Source organism: Pocillopora damicornis, chromosome 7 (genome assembly GCF_964200805.1).
Source record: "Pocillopora damicornis chromosome 7, jaPocDami1.2, whole genome shotgun sequence".
Lineage (NCBI taxonomy): Eukaryota > Metazoa > Cnidaria > Anthozoa > Scleractinia > Pocilloporidae > Pocillopora > Pocillopora damicornis.
In genome coordinates this window covers 7,355,682-7,375,000 of record NC_142676.1, presented here as the reverse complement: position 1 = coordinate 7,375,000, position 19,319 = coordinate 7,355,682, and the positions used below count along the sequence as shown (strand labels likewise).

The 19,319-nt window shown below is 37.3% G+C and overlaps 2 protein-coding genes and 1 pseudogene across 5 annotated transcripts in view; 1 reads left to right on the top strand and 2 right to left on the bottom strand.

Annotated features, from left to right (window-relative positions):
* The window catches only part of LOC113684455 (tetraspanin-33 pseudogene), a 1,829-nt pseudogene extending 1,045 nt beyond the window's left edge, over positions 1–784 (bottom strand). The window contains exons 1-2 of one of the 2 annotated variants that reach the window (XR_016188589.1): positions 369–784; positions 1–209 (exon numbers count right to left, since the gene is read on the bottom strand). The exon at positions 1–209 is cut by the window's left edge and continues 1,045 nt beyond it. The product of XR_016188589.1 is annotated as a tetraspanin-33 pseudogene, transcript variant X1 (transcript). The remainder of the gene's footprint in view (positions 210–368) is intronic. The other variant, XR_016188590.1, reaches the window with a different exon arrangement.
* A 930-nt stretch (positions 785–1,714) lies between these two features.
* On the bottom strand, positions 1,715–13,734 carry LOC113684451 (ERO1-like protein beta). 2 transcript variants are annotated; one of them, XM_027201833.2, is made up of 17 exons: positions 13,537–13,734; positions 10,874–10,990; positions 10,407–10,490; positions 9,531–9,560; positions 9,073–9,141; positions 8,697–8,767; positions 8,128–8,201; positions 7,189–7,309; positions 6,748–6,803; positions 5,612–5,704; positions 5,262–5,345; positions 4,925–5,084; positions 4,251–4,317; positions 3,793–3,879; positions 2,949–3,079; positions 2,605–2,655; positions 1,715–2,378 (listed from the first exon to the last, which is right to left on the bottom strand). In XM_027201833.2, the coding sequence occupies exons 1-17, from the start codon at positions 13,717–13,719 to the stop codon at positions 2,369–2,371; spliced, it is 1,488 nt and encodes a 495-aa protein (XP_027057634.2). In that variant the 5' UTR covers positions 13,720–13,734; the 3' UTR covers positions 1,715–2,368. The 2 variants fall into 2 exon arrangements, with proteins under 2 accessions (XP_027057634.2, XP_027057635.2); XM_027201834.2 differs by lacking the exon at positions 9,073–9,141 and having other exon boundaries at positions 13,537–13,722.
* Positions 13,735–14,111: 377 nt separating this feature from the next.
* LOC113684452 (uncharacterized) lies at positions 14,112–18,993 on the top strand. The gene has a single exon (XM_027201835.2). It carries the CDS (start codon positions 15,855–15,857, stop codon positions 18,552–18,554), a length of 2,700 nt encoding a protein of 899 aa, XP_027057636.2. The 5' UTR covers positions 14,112–15,854; the 3' UTR covers positions 18,555–18,993.
* The last annotated feature ends 326 nt before the right edge of the window (positions 18,994–19,319 follow it).

Sequence of the window (19,319 nt, the reverse complement as noted above, 5' to 3'; positions counted from 1 at the left end):
ATACAAGTCAGTTAGCTTGCTGTAAACGTCCCGCTTTTCCACCATCACAAAAATTCCAATTCCAAGCACAATAATGCTCAAAAACCAGAAGAGAACATTGACAAAGAAGATGATGTATTTTAATATCCTCGATGGATCTTCCTGGCGCGAGTCTTGTGGATGTACTTGAGTCATCGTTGCGTCAGACGCCGTTCAACTGCAGTGCTAGACTTAAAAAATATCAACAAACAACTATGTTAAGAAAAAAACTAGTTGAAATTCATACTTGCCGACGCTACGCTCGTCATGCTACTGCATGCCAGCAAAGTTTAGATCTAGCGTTACAAGATAAACAGATCGTTCTCATCATAAGTCCAACCATTTCTTACCTTTCTCACATTCCAGTGACTAAACACATCGAAGCCATCGAAGATGATTTTATAGGTGAGAATTGAAACAATAACGGCAAAGCTTATGGAAAGTTTAATTGTTTGCTTCTCGCGCGGAGATTATTACATGTATACAAAGAGAAAATGCAAATGATCCCTCATGCTGCGTGACCTAGGATTATGAAACCTAGCAACTGTCAAAATAGAGCTGTAAATACACGTCAATGAGCCCAATATGTAAGCTCCTTTACACGCGTTGTTTGGTCTTGTTACGCCACGCACTTACCAGACTAAAAACAACGAGCTTTTTAGTGCCATTTTTTCACATACACAATATTTTGAAGCATGCTTCCCTTCAAAGACAACATTTCACTCAAAGTAAGGAGTTCTAAGCGTGTACTAGAATTTTTCTTTTTTGCTCCGGTTTCCGATTTTACTTCCTGTTTAGTTGTATTGACGTCATAGTTTTTAAATGACATTTATGTAAATTTTTCAAAGCTTTTTTATATCTGATGGGTTTGATTTGGATGTGGAAACCCTACACCATGTCATCTTTTTGTTTCAAGAATCCTAAAATATTTGTTTTGGGATATTTGAGGCAGCCTTTTAGAGAAAAAGCCGGGAGTTTTCCAGAATCTTCCGATCAGAATTTTATTCGCTCGAGGCATTAGTAACAAAAACTGATACGTACAGGATGCGTGGAGCAAACTGTTAATGTCACGTAACTTACGTCACGCGAACAGACTGATATTGATCTGTAATGCGTAGTTCTAAATAAAAATGGGGTCGGTTGCTTGCAGTGAAGAAAATGTCAGGTGTCATAAACTTTGGTTTCCAGTCAATTTTACTTAACTATAATCTTTTTAAGAGTTCGTTCTTAGCTGTTCGTGATGTACTTGATTTTCAGAAACCGCTTATGTTATTTCTTAGTTAGACGACTCTGGACTATTGTATAACGATGGGAACTGTCTCTCAAAAGGTCGGCAGAGGTTGATATCAATGACCTACAGCTATCATGATGTTTGAAGATTTAGTGACTGAAATGTGATCTACAATTCGACATACTTCAAAACCGTGGTTTTTAGCTCACTTCACCATCTAAGGAACCAAACTTAAAATGGAGAAGATGCCAAGAGAGTCGCTGACAGAGTATAAGGGATTGAAAATTAATCGCCGATCAACGTCCCACGAGGGGATTCATAAGAAGAATGAATCCTCTGACTCCCCACTACCCTCCCCGAAGATAAAAATTGATTGCTCCCAAAGGGGTAGGGGTAGGAAATAACTGGAGGAAGTATCAAGGAAGGAACAGAAAAACGTTTGCTTGGTTTTCTGAGAACAAAGGATTTTAATGAGGTGATTGCATGTGTTTAATACATTGCATACTAAATTTACAAAAATACAAAAGGTTGCAACTCTCATTCAGAAAGTCGTCAATAGGCATTGCATTGGAAATTAGACATCAGACTACATACAACAATAAAATTCTCATAAAGTACTGTTGGAAAACAGAAGGAACCTGAAACAGCACGTTTATAAATCAAATTTATAAATTTCCAGTTAAAGTTGTTCTTTGTTGATTAACGAACCAGTCATGCGATTGATGACAAGGACCTCGAAACACTTTGCAACTTTAAAAAGTTGTAGTTTTGACGGTACTTATGTTAATTAAACAATAAAATTTCTGTTTATATCACAAACTTGCGCTTTATATAAGCCAACAACGAAATATTCACTGTTGAAGGTTTTTTTTTTCAACCAAAAACTATCTTATAGTCTTACAACAATTGCCAGAAAAAACGACTTTTTAATCCAAATTCTGTGTGCAATCGTCAAACTAAGAGAACACTTTCCTCTTTTTTTGTTTTGTTTTTTTGTGTGTACTTTTCATCTTTTAAACTGTTTTTCTTTTTCTCGTGTCTCCTTGGCCGAGAGGAAACTGCAAACAAACTGGAAACAAGCGAGCCATCTGAAGGTACCAGTCCCTCGCCAACTTGCTGTTATCTGTGCCTGTCAGTGTAAGGGAAAAAACAAAACAACAGGTGAGACGAAATAGTGCCAGACCCCTTGCAGACCTTCAGCCGGCTCTCATGCTAAAGGCCTCACACTTTTTCGCGGGCCAAGGAACGCTCGTCTCGAAGCGCAGATAATCGCTTCGATTGACCATACTTTGACTTCTTTCAAAGGTGCGGGAGATACAACAATTAGATTTGGAAGTAGAAAGTCTCAGTCTTACCCGTGTTTCATTGATTTAAATTTCTGTAAATAATTTATGCTACTGGATAACCTGTTCAGAAAAAAGAAGAAGAAGTAGGTTAGTGGCACTGAAATAGGGAATATCATACGCTTACAGATCTGACAGGGTTTCCAAGTAAGATATCACAGCAGGCACTTTTAATGGATCAATTTTTGATAAAAGAAAAACAGTGGAAAAAATAAACAATTTAAGCCGATCTCAATCTCCACAAGCCCCAATATTTGATTCCATTTTCTTTGAAGTTGCAGTTGGCGATTTAAATAAACCATAGATCGAAATTTATAAGCACCGCGTTTTCTTACAAACGCCAGTTTTTATCATACCTTCCAAAGGCGTTGAATAAACTAACAATTTCTGTTCTTTTCAGTTGAAAATGACTGTTCTTGTCAAACTTTCCGTCGTCAAACTCGTGACCAGAGAAGAGGATTTTAAGAGCAGTGCCCAGGCCTTGAACCTACGGTTGGTCAAAAAGAAAGGTTAGGTTTAGACAGAGCCCTCTGTTTGAAAAAAACAAACAAACATAGCCGAGAGGAGGAATGCTCACTATCTGCCAGTGTCCTTGGCAGTGCATGAGACACTGGTCCATTGCAAGTTACCCCCCGAATCTTATCAAGGAAGCGAGCGAATAGATTATTCAACTAATTATATTTAGAAACGTTGAACTGCACACAAAGGTTGATGTATGTTACACCCGCTTTCACGCGCGACGTGCGAATAGATCATTTAGTCAATCATATTCAGAGACGCTGAACTCCACTTCGTGGATGACGTGTGGACACTCGTTTCTGAGTTTAGTTTAGTTTCAGAGCCACGCAAAATTTTTCGCAAGCTTTGGTTTGGAATTTAGGACTTTTTAATTAATACACTTTAAAACACTTAATGAACCTTCTTTGACGGAGACTAGACCAGAGCTCTCTATCAAAAGAGGATTTTTTTTTAACATCACTGTTGCCCATTCATACTCTTCAGTGGAAAGTACAAGGAAAGTGTCTACCTTAAGAACGTAACACACCAAGATGACCCTGCCAGAATAGCGCATGTGCCGTCATGCTGAAAGCTGATTGGATAATACAAATCGGAAAAAAATCTAGGGGTGAAAATATGTTGTTCCCCGTGCAGTCTACTTCCAGCTCTCACATTAAACTGTACAAATGAAGGTTAACAAACCTGAAGCTTGCCCCACAACCGACACTTGTCACAACCAACACAGTCCATGATACGGGAGACATTCCTAAAGTGAAGCTTGAACTCTTCCTACGAAAAAAAAAAAAAATAGGACAACTTTCAATAACATATAACCTACACAGATCTCACTGCCTGAGCATCCTACAAAAATGTACATCATCTGCCTGATTGTTTTGCAGCCCACTTAAAGATCATCAGGCGACACACGAAGGACGATTCAATTTTAAAATTGGTCATACCGGTGCTTGTACGCACCTTCGACTTCCAGAAAAGAGAAGTATCAGCCCTCATTGATTTCATGTGATGAGCGATGGGCATACGGTACATATTGCTCTTCTCTCAAAAGAACAAGAGTGGTGAGTTATTTATGCCAGATATTTTTAAAGCTGCTGCTGCGCCCATCAAAGAGCAGGATCCCTAAGTTGTGGAGAATACCTTACCTTTAAGATTTTTGCACTGCCTGGGTCTCTGAACATCAGCTTCTCATCAAATGTGCTTGGACAGGTTCTATGAGGTGTAACAAGACAAAGGGTTTTGTGAATGTAGCAAGTGAAGGAAAAGAAACAAACAAACAAACAAAAGAGAAATACAACATCCTTCTTACTTATTTGGTAGTACATGTACCACAGGCTTGTGTCAATAAAGACTTAGACCAAGCAGAAGCTTGAAATGCATAGTAACCGCGCAAAGACGCCATGAACTAGCCTATGAACTAGCCTGGAAAGCTGGCATGAGTTTGGCCAGCAAATGCTGAGTATTTTCTATGTGAAAATTATAGCTGCCACCTCTAGTTTATACAGCAGCAAAAGGCCGGTGAGAGAAGGAATCTTCTTCCACAGGAAATGGGTCTGGTGTCCAGAGCAAGAGACACATTTTCTCTCTGGCTATAATTTCGTTTTCCTGCGGTGAAACAAAGCTTGGTCTCATAAAAGACTTAAAATATCCGAGTTCACAGCGAGCGCGTACACTTTAAAACCGTTTGGTCTGATATGAGCACATGGACAAGTAAATGTACATGCACATGTGCCGGGCCCAACCGGACATGCGCATCTACATGAACCTGTCCAAGTATATCCTCAATGGACTCTCCCTGTTTCTACGTAGCCAGTCTTACTTTGATTTAGCCAGAAGAACTTGAACAAGTTCTTGTACTTCAACGTCATCTCCATAATCCCCAGTGTAAAACTGTTCTTGTTCCCAGAATGGAGCCGCTTTGATTATGGCTCTCAGAGCCACAGTGTATGTAAAGTAAAGATTCTTCAGCCATGTTGGACCTGCCGTTACCCACAGAACAAACATAAAGAAAAAAAAAAACCCTTGAAACCTTCGGCATAACTTTTCATGGAATGAAAACAGCCACCGAAATTGAAAAAAGAAGAATTGAGAGATCACCACACAAGCAAAAGCCAGATTATTCAAACAAAATTTTTCTCGCGTAACTTAAACAGTACCTTCCCCGCTTGTAGTTTCAGGATCAAATCTTCTTCTAAACTCCTCGACGTTCTCACCCCATCTTGGTTTCATGAAACCATTACCTAACAATAAATCGTGTACGATACATAACAGAGATTTCAGTTTCAAGGATTTCATGTTTTTGAAAACTGCGTAGTTGTAAAACCTATAAAACAAATAGGTGCCAGTGACAAAATACATCTGCATGCGGTAGTACTGAGATTTTATCATCATCTTTTATACTAAACGTAAGTTAAGGAAGTCTAAAAGTCCCATGACGTTCATGCAACGTTAAAAAAATCATAACGCTCATTTGATGCTACAAAGGGGACACTCTGGTAACTCTTACCTTTAAATAGGTAAATGGCAGACAAATGAATATTGATGCTAGCATGGAGGCCTGACATCATCCGATAGAACACTCGCTTCTCTAGGCACATTTCTACAATGAATACAAATATGCGGTTTTTAGAGATTAATGCGCCGTAGTAGTTTTTGTTTAAGATAAAGCACAAAATTGCCGCAGTAAAAGTTAAAAAAAGGAACAACGTAGGTGAATGGTAGTGTGTATATATTTATATTTTGTGCAAAGAGCAGTCCCTCCCTTTTGCCGAAGTCTATCGCGCCCGTCTCCTTTTGGGCTAAGTCTATCGCGCGCGTCAAAGAAAACAAGCGTAAAAAGAAATGATGTGAACTCTTAAAGTGAGGTACTCCCAGAGTTCCGTGCAGCGCGCTAAAATCAAAAGGAGGACTAGTCGTAGTCTAGGGAACTCTGTCAAACTAAATTTTGTGAATGAAAAAAAAAACTATTCCCAGGTGCAGTTTTTGACATACTATATTAACATTTGCAGCAATACATCCTTTCGCAGAAACCCTTAAATCAAGCTTTGTATGCCTGTAATTAGAAAACGAGTTTTGTGACCTCCAATATTCATAACTGAAAATGTAATCAGCATATCAAGCTCAAATTTTGTGCAAAGATTTGAAATCTGTGCTAGGGGTGCTAAGCTACTTTAAATTATCAACAAAATGAAGTGTGTCTGCAACCATAGTATAAATTTTTTCCCCTTCCTTGTTAATATTGAGTCCGTATTATGATTGCGCTATTTTCATGACTGTCAAAGGTAATTCGAATATTGCATTGGTTTCATATTCTTCGCTCAGTAATTCGTCTGGAAAACTCGCGCCTCTCTCTGAACCAATCAGATGCAAAACTAAGACCAAATCACAACTTGGTCACCCGCGTTTTCCCGCGCTTTAGGCAGTTTGGCTATTTTTACTTTGAGTTCTCATTGGCTCTTGAAGTTATTGTCCTTTCTTCCGATCGGCTGTTGCGTTTAATTTAGTTTTGGTTATTTCGACTTGAAAAGCGCTCTATACTGCAACTATTCCAGATTACTTTAGTTAACTGAATAATAATAATAATAATAATAATAGTAATAATAATAATAAACAAAAACAAACGACAACGAAACTATGACTTACCATCAACATTTTTGGATGTTACAACCCCATATCGTTTTCCATAGGGAGACGTGGGTCTGAGAGAAAAACAATGACACGAATTACAGGCATTATTTATGTTTAACCCTTTAACTCCCATAAGTGACCAAGACAGAATTTCTCCTTGAAATATCAAGAAAACAAGTAATGAGAACAAAGAAAACCATCAAGTTAGGGATTCAAGTCTTTAGTTGATCCAATATCAATCTCGCCGAACAACTAAATAATTTTTTGAAACAGAATTGAGCTTGAGTAAATGAAAGTTAAATAATACCTTTCTGAAGGACAGTAACTAAATATTGTCTTTCTTTTAACAAGAAAATATACTTTCCTTCAATGAAATCTCAATGATTCTGGACCAGACTTGAGTCAAAGAAAATACCTCCTTAGTTGAAGGAGATAACAGATGTAAATGCCACTTACTTGAAGCAATTTTCCTTGTAAATATTATTCCAAACTCTTTGAGCAGAGAATCCTGCATATCCTGTAAATCTCTCAGGATTTCTCAGTAGGTCGACATACTCCATCCCAGAAGATGACTCATCTACAACACAATTACAAAGAATATATTGAGATTTCAGTGCATAATCAAATACATTTTTTTTCACATGTAAATAGTAATACTGGTACTGGGGCAATGAAGTCAAGTCCAACTAATGCCTGCAGCTGTATAGACCAGAGAGCTAAAGGATGAAAAAAAAAAAAAGAAAAGATTTTGATACTTTATAAAAACTACTGGGAAAAGCCTAATAAAAGAGAAATTCCAAACGAAGCTCACAATTTTAAGGGGGATAGCAAACTTGCCTCTGATGTACAAAGTTGATCCCTGAGAAAAGCAAAGTGGAAGGGGAATCTCATGTCCTTCAATTGTTGCAAAACTTTTAATAAATATTTCCCTAAAAGAATTCTTCATGTAACAAGATGACAAATACTTCCCCACTCTCTTCCCCACCACCCCCAACAAAAAATATTTTAACACAGAGGCTTCTGATCACCAGCTCACAAATTTGACCTTTCCACCCCAGGTATAACCAATGAGGAACTCCTCCTTAAAACATCATTACATTTTCAAGAAGAAAGATGATGAAGAGAAAAAAATAGTACTGTATGATTTAACAACAAATTCATCGAGCTATAACATCACAGGATAATTCTGGTTTTATCGACTGAGTTGATAATGTAAATTAACCACCATAGAGAGCTTCAAACCTGACAAGTTTTCAAACATTAGCCCTTTGTCAGTGAGAGCAGATGAATGCTTAAGTTCATTAAAGGAACTTGATGACAGAAAGTGTGGAAAATTGATATCCAGAACTAATGAGAGAAAGAGGTGTGAATCTCAAATAATTATACTTGACTCACCATCCAACTCACAGAAGTTATCTTCAGCATCATCATGAGCATGCCATGCTTCAAATGCTTGTTTGTCTTCATCACTGAATAAAATTCACACAAAGAATTTAATATTAAGCTTTCCAAGAAAAGTGTGCTTTAGGAACTACACATTTCATGCTCCTCAATCCCAGAGTTCTGCAAGGAACACCAACATCCTCTTTTATTTTATTATCTTTTTTTTAATTGTGCAACAGACTTTGCACATAGGGGTCTGCTCTTAGTCTACAAAAAGCTGAGCAACCCTGGAAGACACCAGCGGAAATAAGAAGGGATATAAAAAGAAAGAGCAAGGTTCGATTAAAAAAAAAAAAACTGCTTATTATATAAGCTTCATGTGGGTTGGGCCTAACAAGAAAGTATAATTGGCTCTTGATCATGAAGTATGGACTGAGCAAAGAGAGGTTCCCATGTCATCAATGACTCCAGCCAAATATTATCCTCTCCAACAATTCCACTAAGTCAGTAAGTGCATGTAACTGAACAGGTAGAGCATAATCAATAATCAAAGCAAACATTTGTTGTGAATGGTGAAATACCTGATAGTGCTGTCAATTTCACCAAGGATGGTCTCATTGTCTGAAGACTGGCAACTTTCACCTTTTTTATCCTGTTGAGATTTGAGGGAATGGAAAGATTCAGATACACATGTTCAAACTGGTTGTTGGAAATCCACTTGTCACCAATTTTACAAGTAAATAAGAACAAAACTATTTGGCAATAAATCCATGTATTCAGTTTTACATATAAATGATCACAAACATTTTCTAAAGCAATAAATGTTTGCAAAAGGACATTAAAAAACTAAATAATAAAAAAGAAGCAAGACAAGTGAAAAAAACCCCAAACAATTGTCATTTTATGACTTGCAGCAGAGGATAAAATAGAATGTAAGTTTAGAAAAATTCAAATTACCTCACTGTTTGATTGCATTTTATGTGTGCTTCCCTTACGGTTTAAACTCCCATTACCTGGCCGTCTCCCCTGTTAGATTTCAAGTGATTAATACCAAAAGAAAGTTAGAGTTGTAAGCTAACTAAAGGTTCAAGAAGCCAGGGAAATAAAGCAGCCATGATTGTCAAGTTTGCTCCAACTCTCGTTTAAGGCTGCATGATTATAAAAAAATGGAAAAAAATTTTGTACGAGTTTTTTTTAAGTTTTCCAGTTCCATGTACCAGCCAAGGCTCTGTCTCTTCATGAAAGGTAGAGCCAAAAAATTCACTATCTAGATGGTATTATTGGGAGCTTAATGATAATATGAAGAACCACTTTATTATTGAACACTTGTCTAATGCATGTACATTTGCATTAAGCCTTAATCAAAAGAAAAAATAATAATTATACAGGCTTCAATACTAAAATCACACATTTACCTCAGCTTTAATGCCCTCAGGAAGTTCCTCCTGCCAGAAATTAAAACATTTGTCAGGGTCTTAATAAACAATATACTACAATATATATATATATATATATATATATATATAGAAAGGATATTACATGGCCGCACAGGGATACAAATTTTATCTTTGAGTGCTGAAAGTATCTCTCAGGAGTGAGTGAAGCGAACAAGTGAGAGATACTTTCAGCACTAGAAGATAAAATTCATATCCCCAAGTGGCCATGTAATGTTCTGCTTATTTTATAGACACTGATGAAATACCTACATAAAATTTCAAAAGAACTGGCTGTGCACCTGAGCAGGAAGCTCTCTTGTAACTGGCTAATCATGTTAGTAACCATGGCAACACAAATATTCTCACATGTGAAAGATAAAAATAGTATCTTCACAGCTTGTGCAAGGAAATGATTTTTTAGTGAAAGGAAAAATCGTGGTATTTCGTCAGTACCTATACAATGTACTACAATACAAAACAATATCTGTACCTGTGATAAACAAATCAGACTCCCCCCACACATTCAACCAATTTTGTAATTACTTGTATAATAGCAGACCGAATTGGACTCCACTCAGTCCTATTTCCATTACAAACAACAGATACACAAATAGTTCATGGTCATAGACAAACAACTAAAAAATTGTATGTTTCATTTCCCTTTTATCCACCAAAATACAAAGCAACAATCCATATGTAACTGCTGCGAGACGCATCAAATGTGTTTCCACCATTTAATTTCAAACATGAAACAATTTGCATGAACACTTGTTATCATATTCTTATTTACAACAGAGTAAAGTCACCACCATTACATGTACATGTAGCTGATTAAAATGTATCAATCACCCATACCTCCTTACAAGCTGATACAGAACAATCTTTCAGGGCACAAGCACCATCATCTGGCCAAAATGGGCATGGCCTGTTGAGATTAACCTTCAACAAAAATAAATAAATGGTCATTATACTTAATTTTCCTATGAAAATTCAAACAAAATTTCTGTTCAATTTACAATGTAAAAGCAACTGTAACTTAAGACCACAAAACTAATATAAAGCAAAGTTTTAAAGATTTTGAAACATGTTTTTGGCATCAACTTTTACAGCGTAAAACAGACTTAAACCAATGAAATCTCTTGCATAAATTTATTACCCTGATTCAGTATTTATTTCTGTAGAATTCCTTATGACAGATGGGAACTTAATCACGCATATTTAGTTGGTAAGGACTTGTAGAAAACAGTGTCATACAGATTCCAATATTATTATAAAAATTTGTTAGAAAATTTCATTCATTTTATTCAATCCCAGTACAGTACCCTGAAAAATTTGAAGAAATTTTTTGTAACCAGTTCACTTATGACTGGATGAATTTCCTTGTTTATTTGATCCACTGTCTCTACATCACAACAACACTCTTCTGGTTTCCCTGATAACTAAGCATAACAAAAGCAGAAGACAATTAGTAAAAGTAATTTTCAATTCAATAAATGTACACTCTACAAAACAACAACTGGAGGATACGCTGTGGTTTGACACACATCCAGCAATATCAAATTTTGTACATATGCTGCTCATTTCAGCACTTGCTTCTCTTATGCAGTTGTCAGAATTCTCCCATATTTTAAGCACAGCAGGATCAAGAAATTTTCAAACCAGTAGAGCAATCCTTTTCCTTGTTATATTTTCAGGAATTCCAAGCAATTTTAGGCAGTAGTGAGAGGTACTACACACAGTAGTGTGAGGCACTTCTACACACCCTCATTTTACACACATGCAATTTTCATTCTTGAGGAGTGGCTGACTAATCAAGTTGACAAAAATTGATGGTAGCTCCCATTAAAAATGGCTTGAGTTGGCAAGCAAGGTACTGGTAAATACACATTTCCTTATAAACAAGTACAATTCCAGCCCCACTCTATTGATGTTACTGAATTAATAATATTTAGTGAATAGAAGACAGATTTATTAAGGAGACAGAGTAAAAATCGGTTGCTAGAGGTTCAGTTATATTACCTATATTCTGAAGGACATTTAACTCATCAATTATGTAGGGTGATATAATATTCCAATTTCCTGATATTACATGTAAGATGAAGCAAATCGAAATCACTTTACCAAGTAAATAATTCAATTAAATACCGGCATATTTCACCCAGTTTTCTCCTACTTGAAGGTAACTTTTCCATGTCCCATAAAACTAACTTAACCCTTTAATTCCCACGAGTAACCAAGACAGAATTTCTCCTTACAATACTAATACAATATCAACCAGATAAGTGATGGAAATAAAGAAAACTATCAATTTGGGGATAATTAGTTGATCCAATACTAAATTCTCTGAACTAACATTATAAGAATTGTACGGATGACAGTAAGGAGAATGACAAATTTGATCTGCAAGTTAAAGAGTTAAGTGCACATCCACTCTTTTTATAGATATTTACATATTCAAAAAGTTCTGTCTCAAAGTTTCAGTTTAAAAATTTCATTGTTAGGGTATTTTATCTTCTTGATATATTGGATTCAAATTGTCAGAGGAAAGTAGTATCTGAAAAACAGTATAACATGAACAAGAATATGATTGATCAACAGCGCATCTATTCTACAAATATACGATTACAAAAGGAATGATTCACTTAATATTGGCTTTTTAAAAGAAATCCTTTACATTTTAATGCATTTGAGGTCTCCTTAAGTTTAGAGCGGGTTGCTGAACAAATTTACTTTCAGGATAAAACTGCAATGTGTAAAATAGCTTCAATAAACATAGACAAAATTAATGGTTCCCAAAAAAGACTTAATACTTCATTCTAAGCAGAAAAAAAATCACTCACTAAAATAAAAGGGTCTTTGAAGAAATAGAGGAAGTCAACAAACAATTGGCTTGACAATATGAAAATTTTGACAATAATATGAATATGTATACTCACACAACTAAGTAATAAACAGAACTTTTCATTTTACCACTTTCTGCCACAATTTTTTCTTAATTTCTTATTTTTAGTTGAGTTGATAATGAAGAGTCAATTTTCTATTTGAAATGCCACCTTGTAAAAAGACTGACTTTCTCACTTTTTTGCAGGTGGAATGTAAAGTGTACCCCATTATCATTAAACCACTCAGGGTAAGAACTTGTCAATATCATTTGACAGGAGTCTGCAAAATTTAATTGCGATAAGTTTTGCTCGACGCAAAAATATTTAGGAAAATTTTACTTGCTGATGTAATTGGCCCAAATTTGTCCCAACAAGTTCACTGGTGGAATACTCATCACGGTCAAGGAAAACAACATCTGCTACATCTGCATGTCGCTTCCATCCAACACTAAATTAAAATTTTTCATTCGATAGTAAACCAATTGCAATCGGCCACGAGGAAACTTGACAAAAGGGAGAGTATAATTTTTATTTTCTCATTCAAGTTTACAGTTTGATTAAAAAATAACAGCAGGACTTCCAGGGGCTTGAGAGAAATTTTCCGCTCGTCAGCGAGGAAAAAAAAATAGTTGCGAGTGAAGGTCACACAATCTTGTGTACATGTACATATAAATTTCATGATGTCGAATTGCATAACTTTCCGATCGATAAAAGCTCGTTGTATACATTTACATGCTCGACAGAAGCTCCTACAAATTTTGTACGCGTAGCTTCTAAGTGTTTACATGTCGAATGTCGCTATGGCGAGTGATTTCAGAGTGACACCATACTGATTCAAATATAATTTCAAAACATGACTTCACTCTCGGACACAATTGCTGTAATTTTTCGCGGACAATCGGTTGAATTTTTTCCTCCATAGCAAATAATCTTCCTGGATACGATAAAAAAAAAACTGCCGGAATACTGTATGAAATTCTACTGTACAGTTAAAATTTACGATTCAGCCAAGCGAACCAGCTGTCTGATGGCTGGTGGCTCGCTTCAGCAATTACAGGAACACAAACATGGACCTGTCTTTGCCAGCCACAAACAGTACTTACCTTACAGAAACATCTCTCTGTCGACGAATCGAACCATCCAGGTGACACAAAGTACACCAAAAACCAAAGACTCAATAGAAAATACTTATTCATCATAGGAGAATTCCAGTGGGCAAATAGTAATTTACATGTTAGCGTTGAAATTAAAGAGCAATTTCGAGGTTCGCGGCATAGATAGCGCATGCGCTAGTGGAGTTCGCCGCGCTTCACTGCGCTATAAAATGTGGCCGATGGGGATTGGCTCAGAACGGTAAGAACAAGCTCTGATGTTAAGTCAGCTGCCGCGAGCCATGACTGCGATCAAAGCTCCACCAAACTACTTTACAAACCTCACTGAACTGAAATGCTGATTAATTCATTGAGGAAGAGGTTAACTTCTATTGCTATTTGCTTTTGGGCCCTTACAGATTGTGCATGTAAATGTAGCACATTACGACACTAGCATTGCTTTATTTTTCCTAAAGGATGCTCAAAATTATCCTTATCTTTTAAAATTATGTATTTTTTCCGAAAAAAAGAGTCAAAATTACGTATGCATTGATAACATGGCATATGTTCTTTATTTTGAGTACTTGGTCTGACAAAACAGAGTTTACTGTTGCATTTAATTCCAAATTACGATCCTAGCATCAAGTTTCTCTTCAAAATCATTTTATTGCCCGGCTATGAAGGCAGGATCCGGGATCGACACAATCTTTATTTCAGGTGGTGAAAAGAATCAATCTTAGAGACCAAACAAGTCATTTAAAAAAATAATATAATGATTATGCTAGCAGTGCTACTGTCGTGAAAATAGCAAAATTTATGCACGGTTTTTCCAAATTATGCTAAAAATTGTGCTAGCACAATATCAAAAAGGTCTATTTGCTTCTGGACATCAATAATTCAGTTTTGATTCAGAGGAAAAGTAAAGAGCAGCCATGATAAAATATTGTTTGAGATGTCGTTTTTCTTCAAACAGTTTTTTTATGGGTCTTTTATGTGAGGTTTTCTTGCCATGATTTCTAATTTTTGTTTTGAATCCGTGTATTTTATAAAATGAATTGGAAGGTTTAGCTCATTTTGCTGCCATTTAGTATTTCCTCCCATATATATACCGCAGAAAATAATTTGTACAGCCTAACTATAATCTCAAAAGTATGTTGGACGAACGTAAGCCTATAGCTTAATCAATTTTTCAAATCTCATCAAACTAGACTTGATTTATCTAGAAAAACAGAGAGGGAATGAAGCAAGTGATGCCTGGTTTTTTTTTCTTTTTTCAAGTTTGTCTGTATATTTTTCCCTTCTTTTGTCATTTTTGTTTGTTTGTTTGTTTTTTTGGTTCGCTTTTTTGTTTGTTTGTTTTTTTCGCTTGTTTGTATGTTTACCTTGTTTGTTTGTTTTATTATGTTGATTTAGCAATGGGCGGAGACGGGTTAATCAGTAATCAGAGTGAGATCGGAAGAGGAAAGGTGGGGGGGGGGAGCACACACATGGGAGTGGCGCATAACAGGACACGGTCTTTGAGGTCTTCAGTCTTGCTATTCAGATTCTCGTAAAGGTTGTAACTCTGGATCAGAAGCCTTGAAAAAGGTTTCAGTGACTGTTAAGCGTGGAATGCAAATATATTAACAGCAACCTGTTTTAAATCTAATCTTTGCTCCATGGATTGACTGAATATCATGAGAGCACTGCTCCAAATTCCTCAAACTGACTCTGAATTAGTCAATGTCAAGATCGCCCCACAATGGTTTTTTATCACAGAGGTGCTCTCTAAATAGCAGTGGAAAGAACATCCGGAATTAAAGTTTTTAGTTGCAATGCTGGACCATTTCTTTTTTGGGAGAGGGGGCCTGATGATCGGTCGGATCACGTGACTTCCGTTAGATCCCAGAAAAACGGGGAATTCTCATCACTTATTTTATCTCTTAGCAACAGGTGACCGTAAAACAGCCACCCGTCGAAATTAAACAGATCAGATTTATTTCCACTCATATCGGCGGTTATTTTAAGAAAATATATTGAATGGTGAGGAAATAAAGGGTGTTATTTTGTATATGACGCCAGCAAAATTTACCATCTGATTGTGAAAACATTGAGCCAATTTCTGGTGCTCTGATTGTGTCCCTCTGCATCACAAACATGAGATAGAAATTGGTGAAATTTATTCCTTACTGCACGAGATTCCTTACTTAATAGGACACACATCGACGAAAGGTAAATGCACTTGCATTTGGGTTCTCAATTGGTGACCCCAAAGACAAACTTGCATTACACAACTGTTACGCACGAGAGATCATCAGGACTCACCTTACTGCCGAATACAAACGTTTTGCATGGATCATTTACGCAAGCAGGAAGAATCTCCTTTCCAACAGGGTATCAAAAGCAGCGACAGAGCTGAGAGGCATGCAGAAATAAACACACACTCAGAACCAGACGAAAGAGAGATGAACTCCGAGGGCGAAACTTATTTGCCAAAAACGTTTCATCTTTTATCCGTGGTGGGACCTGGCCCAAAGCATGGTGAAGATTTTACAGCTATTCATCTGTTTTATCTTATAGTTTTTCTACTGATCATCATATCTTCCTACGGAGTATATCAACCTGCCGTAAACGCTACCTTAGCTGAAAAAATCTTCTGCTCCCTCAACAATAGCATTTCAGCGACAAATTGTCAAACTATGTTACCATATTCACTAATTTATCGCATCTTCTTCGCGACTTCGGTTTTCTTTCTGATTTTATGCGTGATTTTTTACTGCTGTTCCACAAATCATAACAGAGTCCATTCCGGGTTCTGGATTCCAAAATTTGCGTTCCTCACGTTGCTCATATTTTGCGCGCTAAATATTCCTAGGGGCGGTTTTGGATTGGCATGGATGTATTTTGGAATGGTTGGATCGTTTCTTTACACGCTTATACAATTTGTATTCGTGCTGGACGCCACCAAAGGCTGGAATGAATTTCTGACTGAAAAAATGGACGACACCACCTCCGCCAAATTCTGGAACTTTCTAAGACTATTATCCGCCAGTGCCATGTATCTTTCATCATCAATTGTGGTAATTCTTTTGTTCTTATTGTACACCAAACACGACAGTTGTAGAACTAATTTATTTCTCCTTATAGGAACTGTTTTATTGTGTGGGATAGCCATTGTTATTTCAGTGTTTCTGGATTCCTATCCAGAGCGATTGATGCAGACGAGTTTCGTGACGATGTACACGACGTATTTGACTTATGCCTCGCTCAGGTATGGACAAAGCGAATGCGACGCCGAACGAGACTACGCAATTAAGACTGGAAACCAGCCTGATTTGAATTTGTATTCGGTGGCTGATGTGTTGATAATCTTCTGCTTGCTAGTATTTGCATGTTTGCGGGCACCACAGCCCTATTACAGGAAATTCGGACGAGTTATAATTTCTAGGGGAAGGATATTAACTGGAGAAGACAAAAGCTACAGTTCTTCGTTTCTGCATTTTATATTTTTATTGTTTTCAGTCCATCTCATGATGGTCATAACAAACTGGTACAATCCTAGAGAAACGCATTATGGAGAGGAAGCGGTAAACTGGGTTGCACTCACACTGAAAACATTTTCCAGTCTTGTCTCTATATTTCTTTACATTTGGAGTCTTATTGCTCCAAGTATATTTCCCGACCGTGACGTGCACTCCATACAAGGCATTTTGACCTCTCTTGGGACATTCACGTGTAAAGCACTTTACGTCGTGTTCATTAAACCGTGTCCTTGGTGGAATCAATCGAAATCAACTAGGTTCGCATATACCTTCCTCCTATTGGCTGGAACGGTCGCGTCCTGCACGATGTATCTTCCCGCCGTGAGACGCGCGCTCGAAAGTAACCCTTATTTCTGTAGCAGACTTACAAAGATGGGAAATTGTCTAAGCATGGATCCAGCCTACTTAGCAGTGTACAGGATTTGCTTTTCCATGGCGGCGTTCTTCCTGCTATTCGCAATGATTCTTTACTCAGTCGAATTTCACAGCGACCCTCGAGCCTTGATCCATAATGCATTGTGGTTGGTCAAATTTGGCCTGTTTTTCGGTCTTGTCCTCTGCACCTTTTTCATTCCCATGGAATTCAGTAAAGTTTGGATGTACTTCGGACTTATAGGCACTTCCATGTTCATTATTATTCAGCTGTTTCTGCTAGTGGATTTCACGCGAGTTTGGAACAAAACCTGGGCGCGAAAAATGGAAAAAACAGGCAAAAGATGTTGGTTTTACTTAGTTTTTGCATGCACCGTTATCTTTTATGGAATCTCTGCCGCAGCCATTGTCTGCTTCTATGTTTTCTTCGGCGCTTCGTATAAATGTAAAACAAACAAGATGTTTGTGAGTATTAACCTGGTTCTCTGCGCCGTGGCAGCCATTATATCGATCCATCCCATGGTCCAAGATGGCGGCTTACTTCAGTCTTCTGTAGTAACAGCTTATTCGGTGTACCTTACTTGGTCGGCACTATCTTACAATCCTAACGAGCGGTGCAATCCAGTTGCAACGTACGTTTCTGAAGCAGACATGAGGCCCAACCTTAACATTCAAGCTTCGTTAGACTTGTGCTTATTGGTGATTACTATCATATATTTCAGCGTTCGGGTGTCGCCAATAACAGACACCTTACGAGAACTGATTGCGACCACACTTCGGCTCATCGTAGGACTTCGCCGACGAAAGGTCAAAGACAGCGAGGACCAGTCTCCGGACGAAGAGCGAGGCAATGAAGCTGCGCTGCATGAAAACGAATCTTCGCAACAATTATTTGAATTTTCTGATGAAAAAGTTCCATATAGCTATTCGTTCTTCCATTTTGTGTATTTCGTTGCTGCAATTCACTTAACGATGGTGTTAACAAACTGGTATTCTCCAAAGGATGGTTCAAACATCAAGCTATCTATTGCATGGGCAGCTATGAGCATAAAAATGACTTCAAGTTCTATGTGTGTTCTCCTGTACATTTGGAGTTTAGCGGTACCTATTTTACTGTACACTAAGAAACCTTGTTAGCTTTCTTCACGAGCGACCTCATTTCAAGACGAAGTAAAAAATACATTCATATTGAAAGGACTGTCGAAATGATTGTTTTCCAAAGCGAGAAACAGCGCGAAACAGCTTACGAAAAAACACTGAAAGGGTATCGGACGAGGAAGAGCAATATTGCCAATTGCCGGATACTATTGATGTTTGACATGGTTGCATACGCACAAATTTTTATGAAATGTTTTGCGAGAATCATTAAGTTAGTTAGGTCTTTCATATTTGGTACCCAACAGAAAAGAAAATAAAATAGGTTTTCTCTTTCCACGGGATAATCTCTTGATTTTGTAATAAATTGAAACTTCTGTGTCCTTTCAGAGACATTCCCGGTTGTTATTATAATGGCCTTTGATTTTTGAGGGCTGGAAACTAGACGTTTTTAATAAAATCCCTCGCAGCTCTCAGAAAAGAACTACATTTTAGTGGCATGCGATTGCATGTTTGAGTCGACTCATTCTGTTGCCTTTTGCACTCTTTCCAGCGTTGATACCTCCCTACATGCTCCCACGAGGAGTGTGACCTATTAAGTGAATAAAGCTTTTTCCTTCTTGCGTTACGCCGAATTTGGCCATTTACAGATATCCGCTTTCTACGTACACACAGGCATACCTTCAGGATGCGGAAAGAATAAACCGTCAAGGAGTCTTTCAAACCTGTGTCAAGTTTCAAGTTCAAGTTTCAAGTCAAGTTTCAAGTTTATTAAGTTTGCAGGAAAATCTTTGTACAATAATCACC

Bases quoted from the DNA above. Each gene is read 5' to 3' on its own strand.
- LOC113684451 (XM_027201833.2), bottom strand. From the start codon at position 13,719: ATGCGCTATCTATGCCGCGAACCTCGAAATTGCTCTTTAATTTCAACG. The intron at 9,561-10,406 runs GTATGGGTGATT...AATTTCTGGCAG, and splicing joins CTGTATCAGCTTGTAAGGAG to GAGGAACTTCCTGAGGGCAT. The intron at 2,656-2,948 runs GTATGATAAAAA...TTTTCTGAACAG, and splicing joins TTATTCAACGCCTTTGGAAG to GTTATCCAGTAGCATAAATT.
- LOC113684452 (XM_027201835.2), top strand. From the start codon at position 15,855: ATGGATCATTTACGCAAGCAGGAAGAATCTCCTTTCCAACAGGGTATC.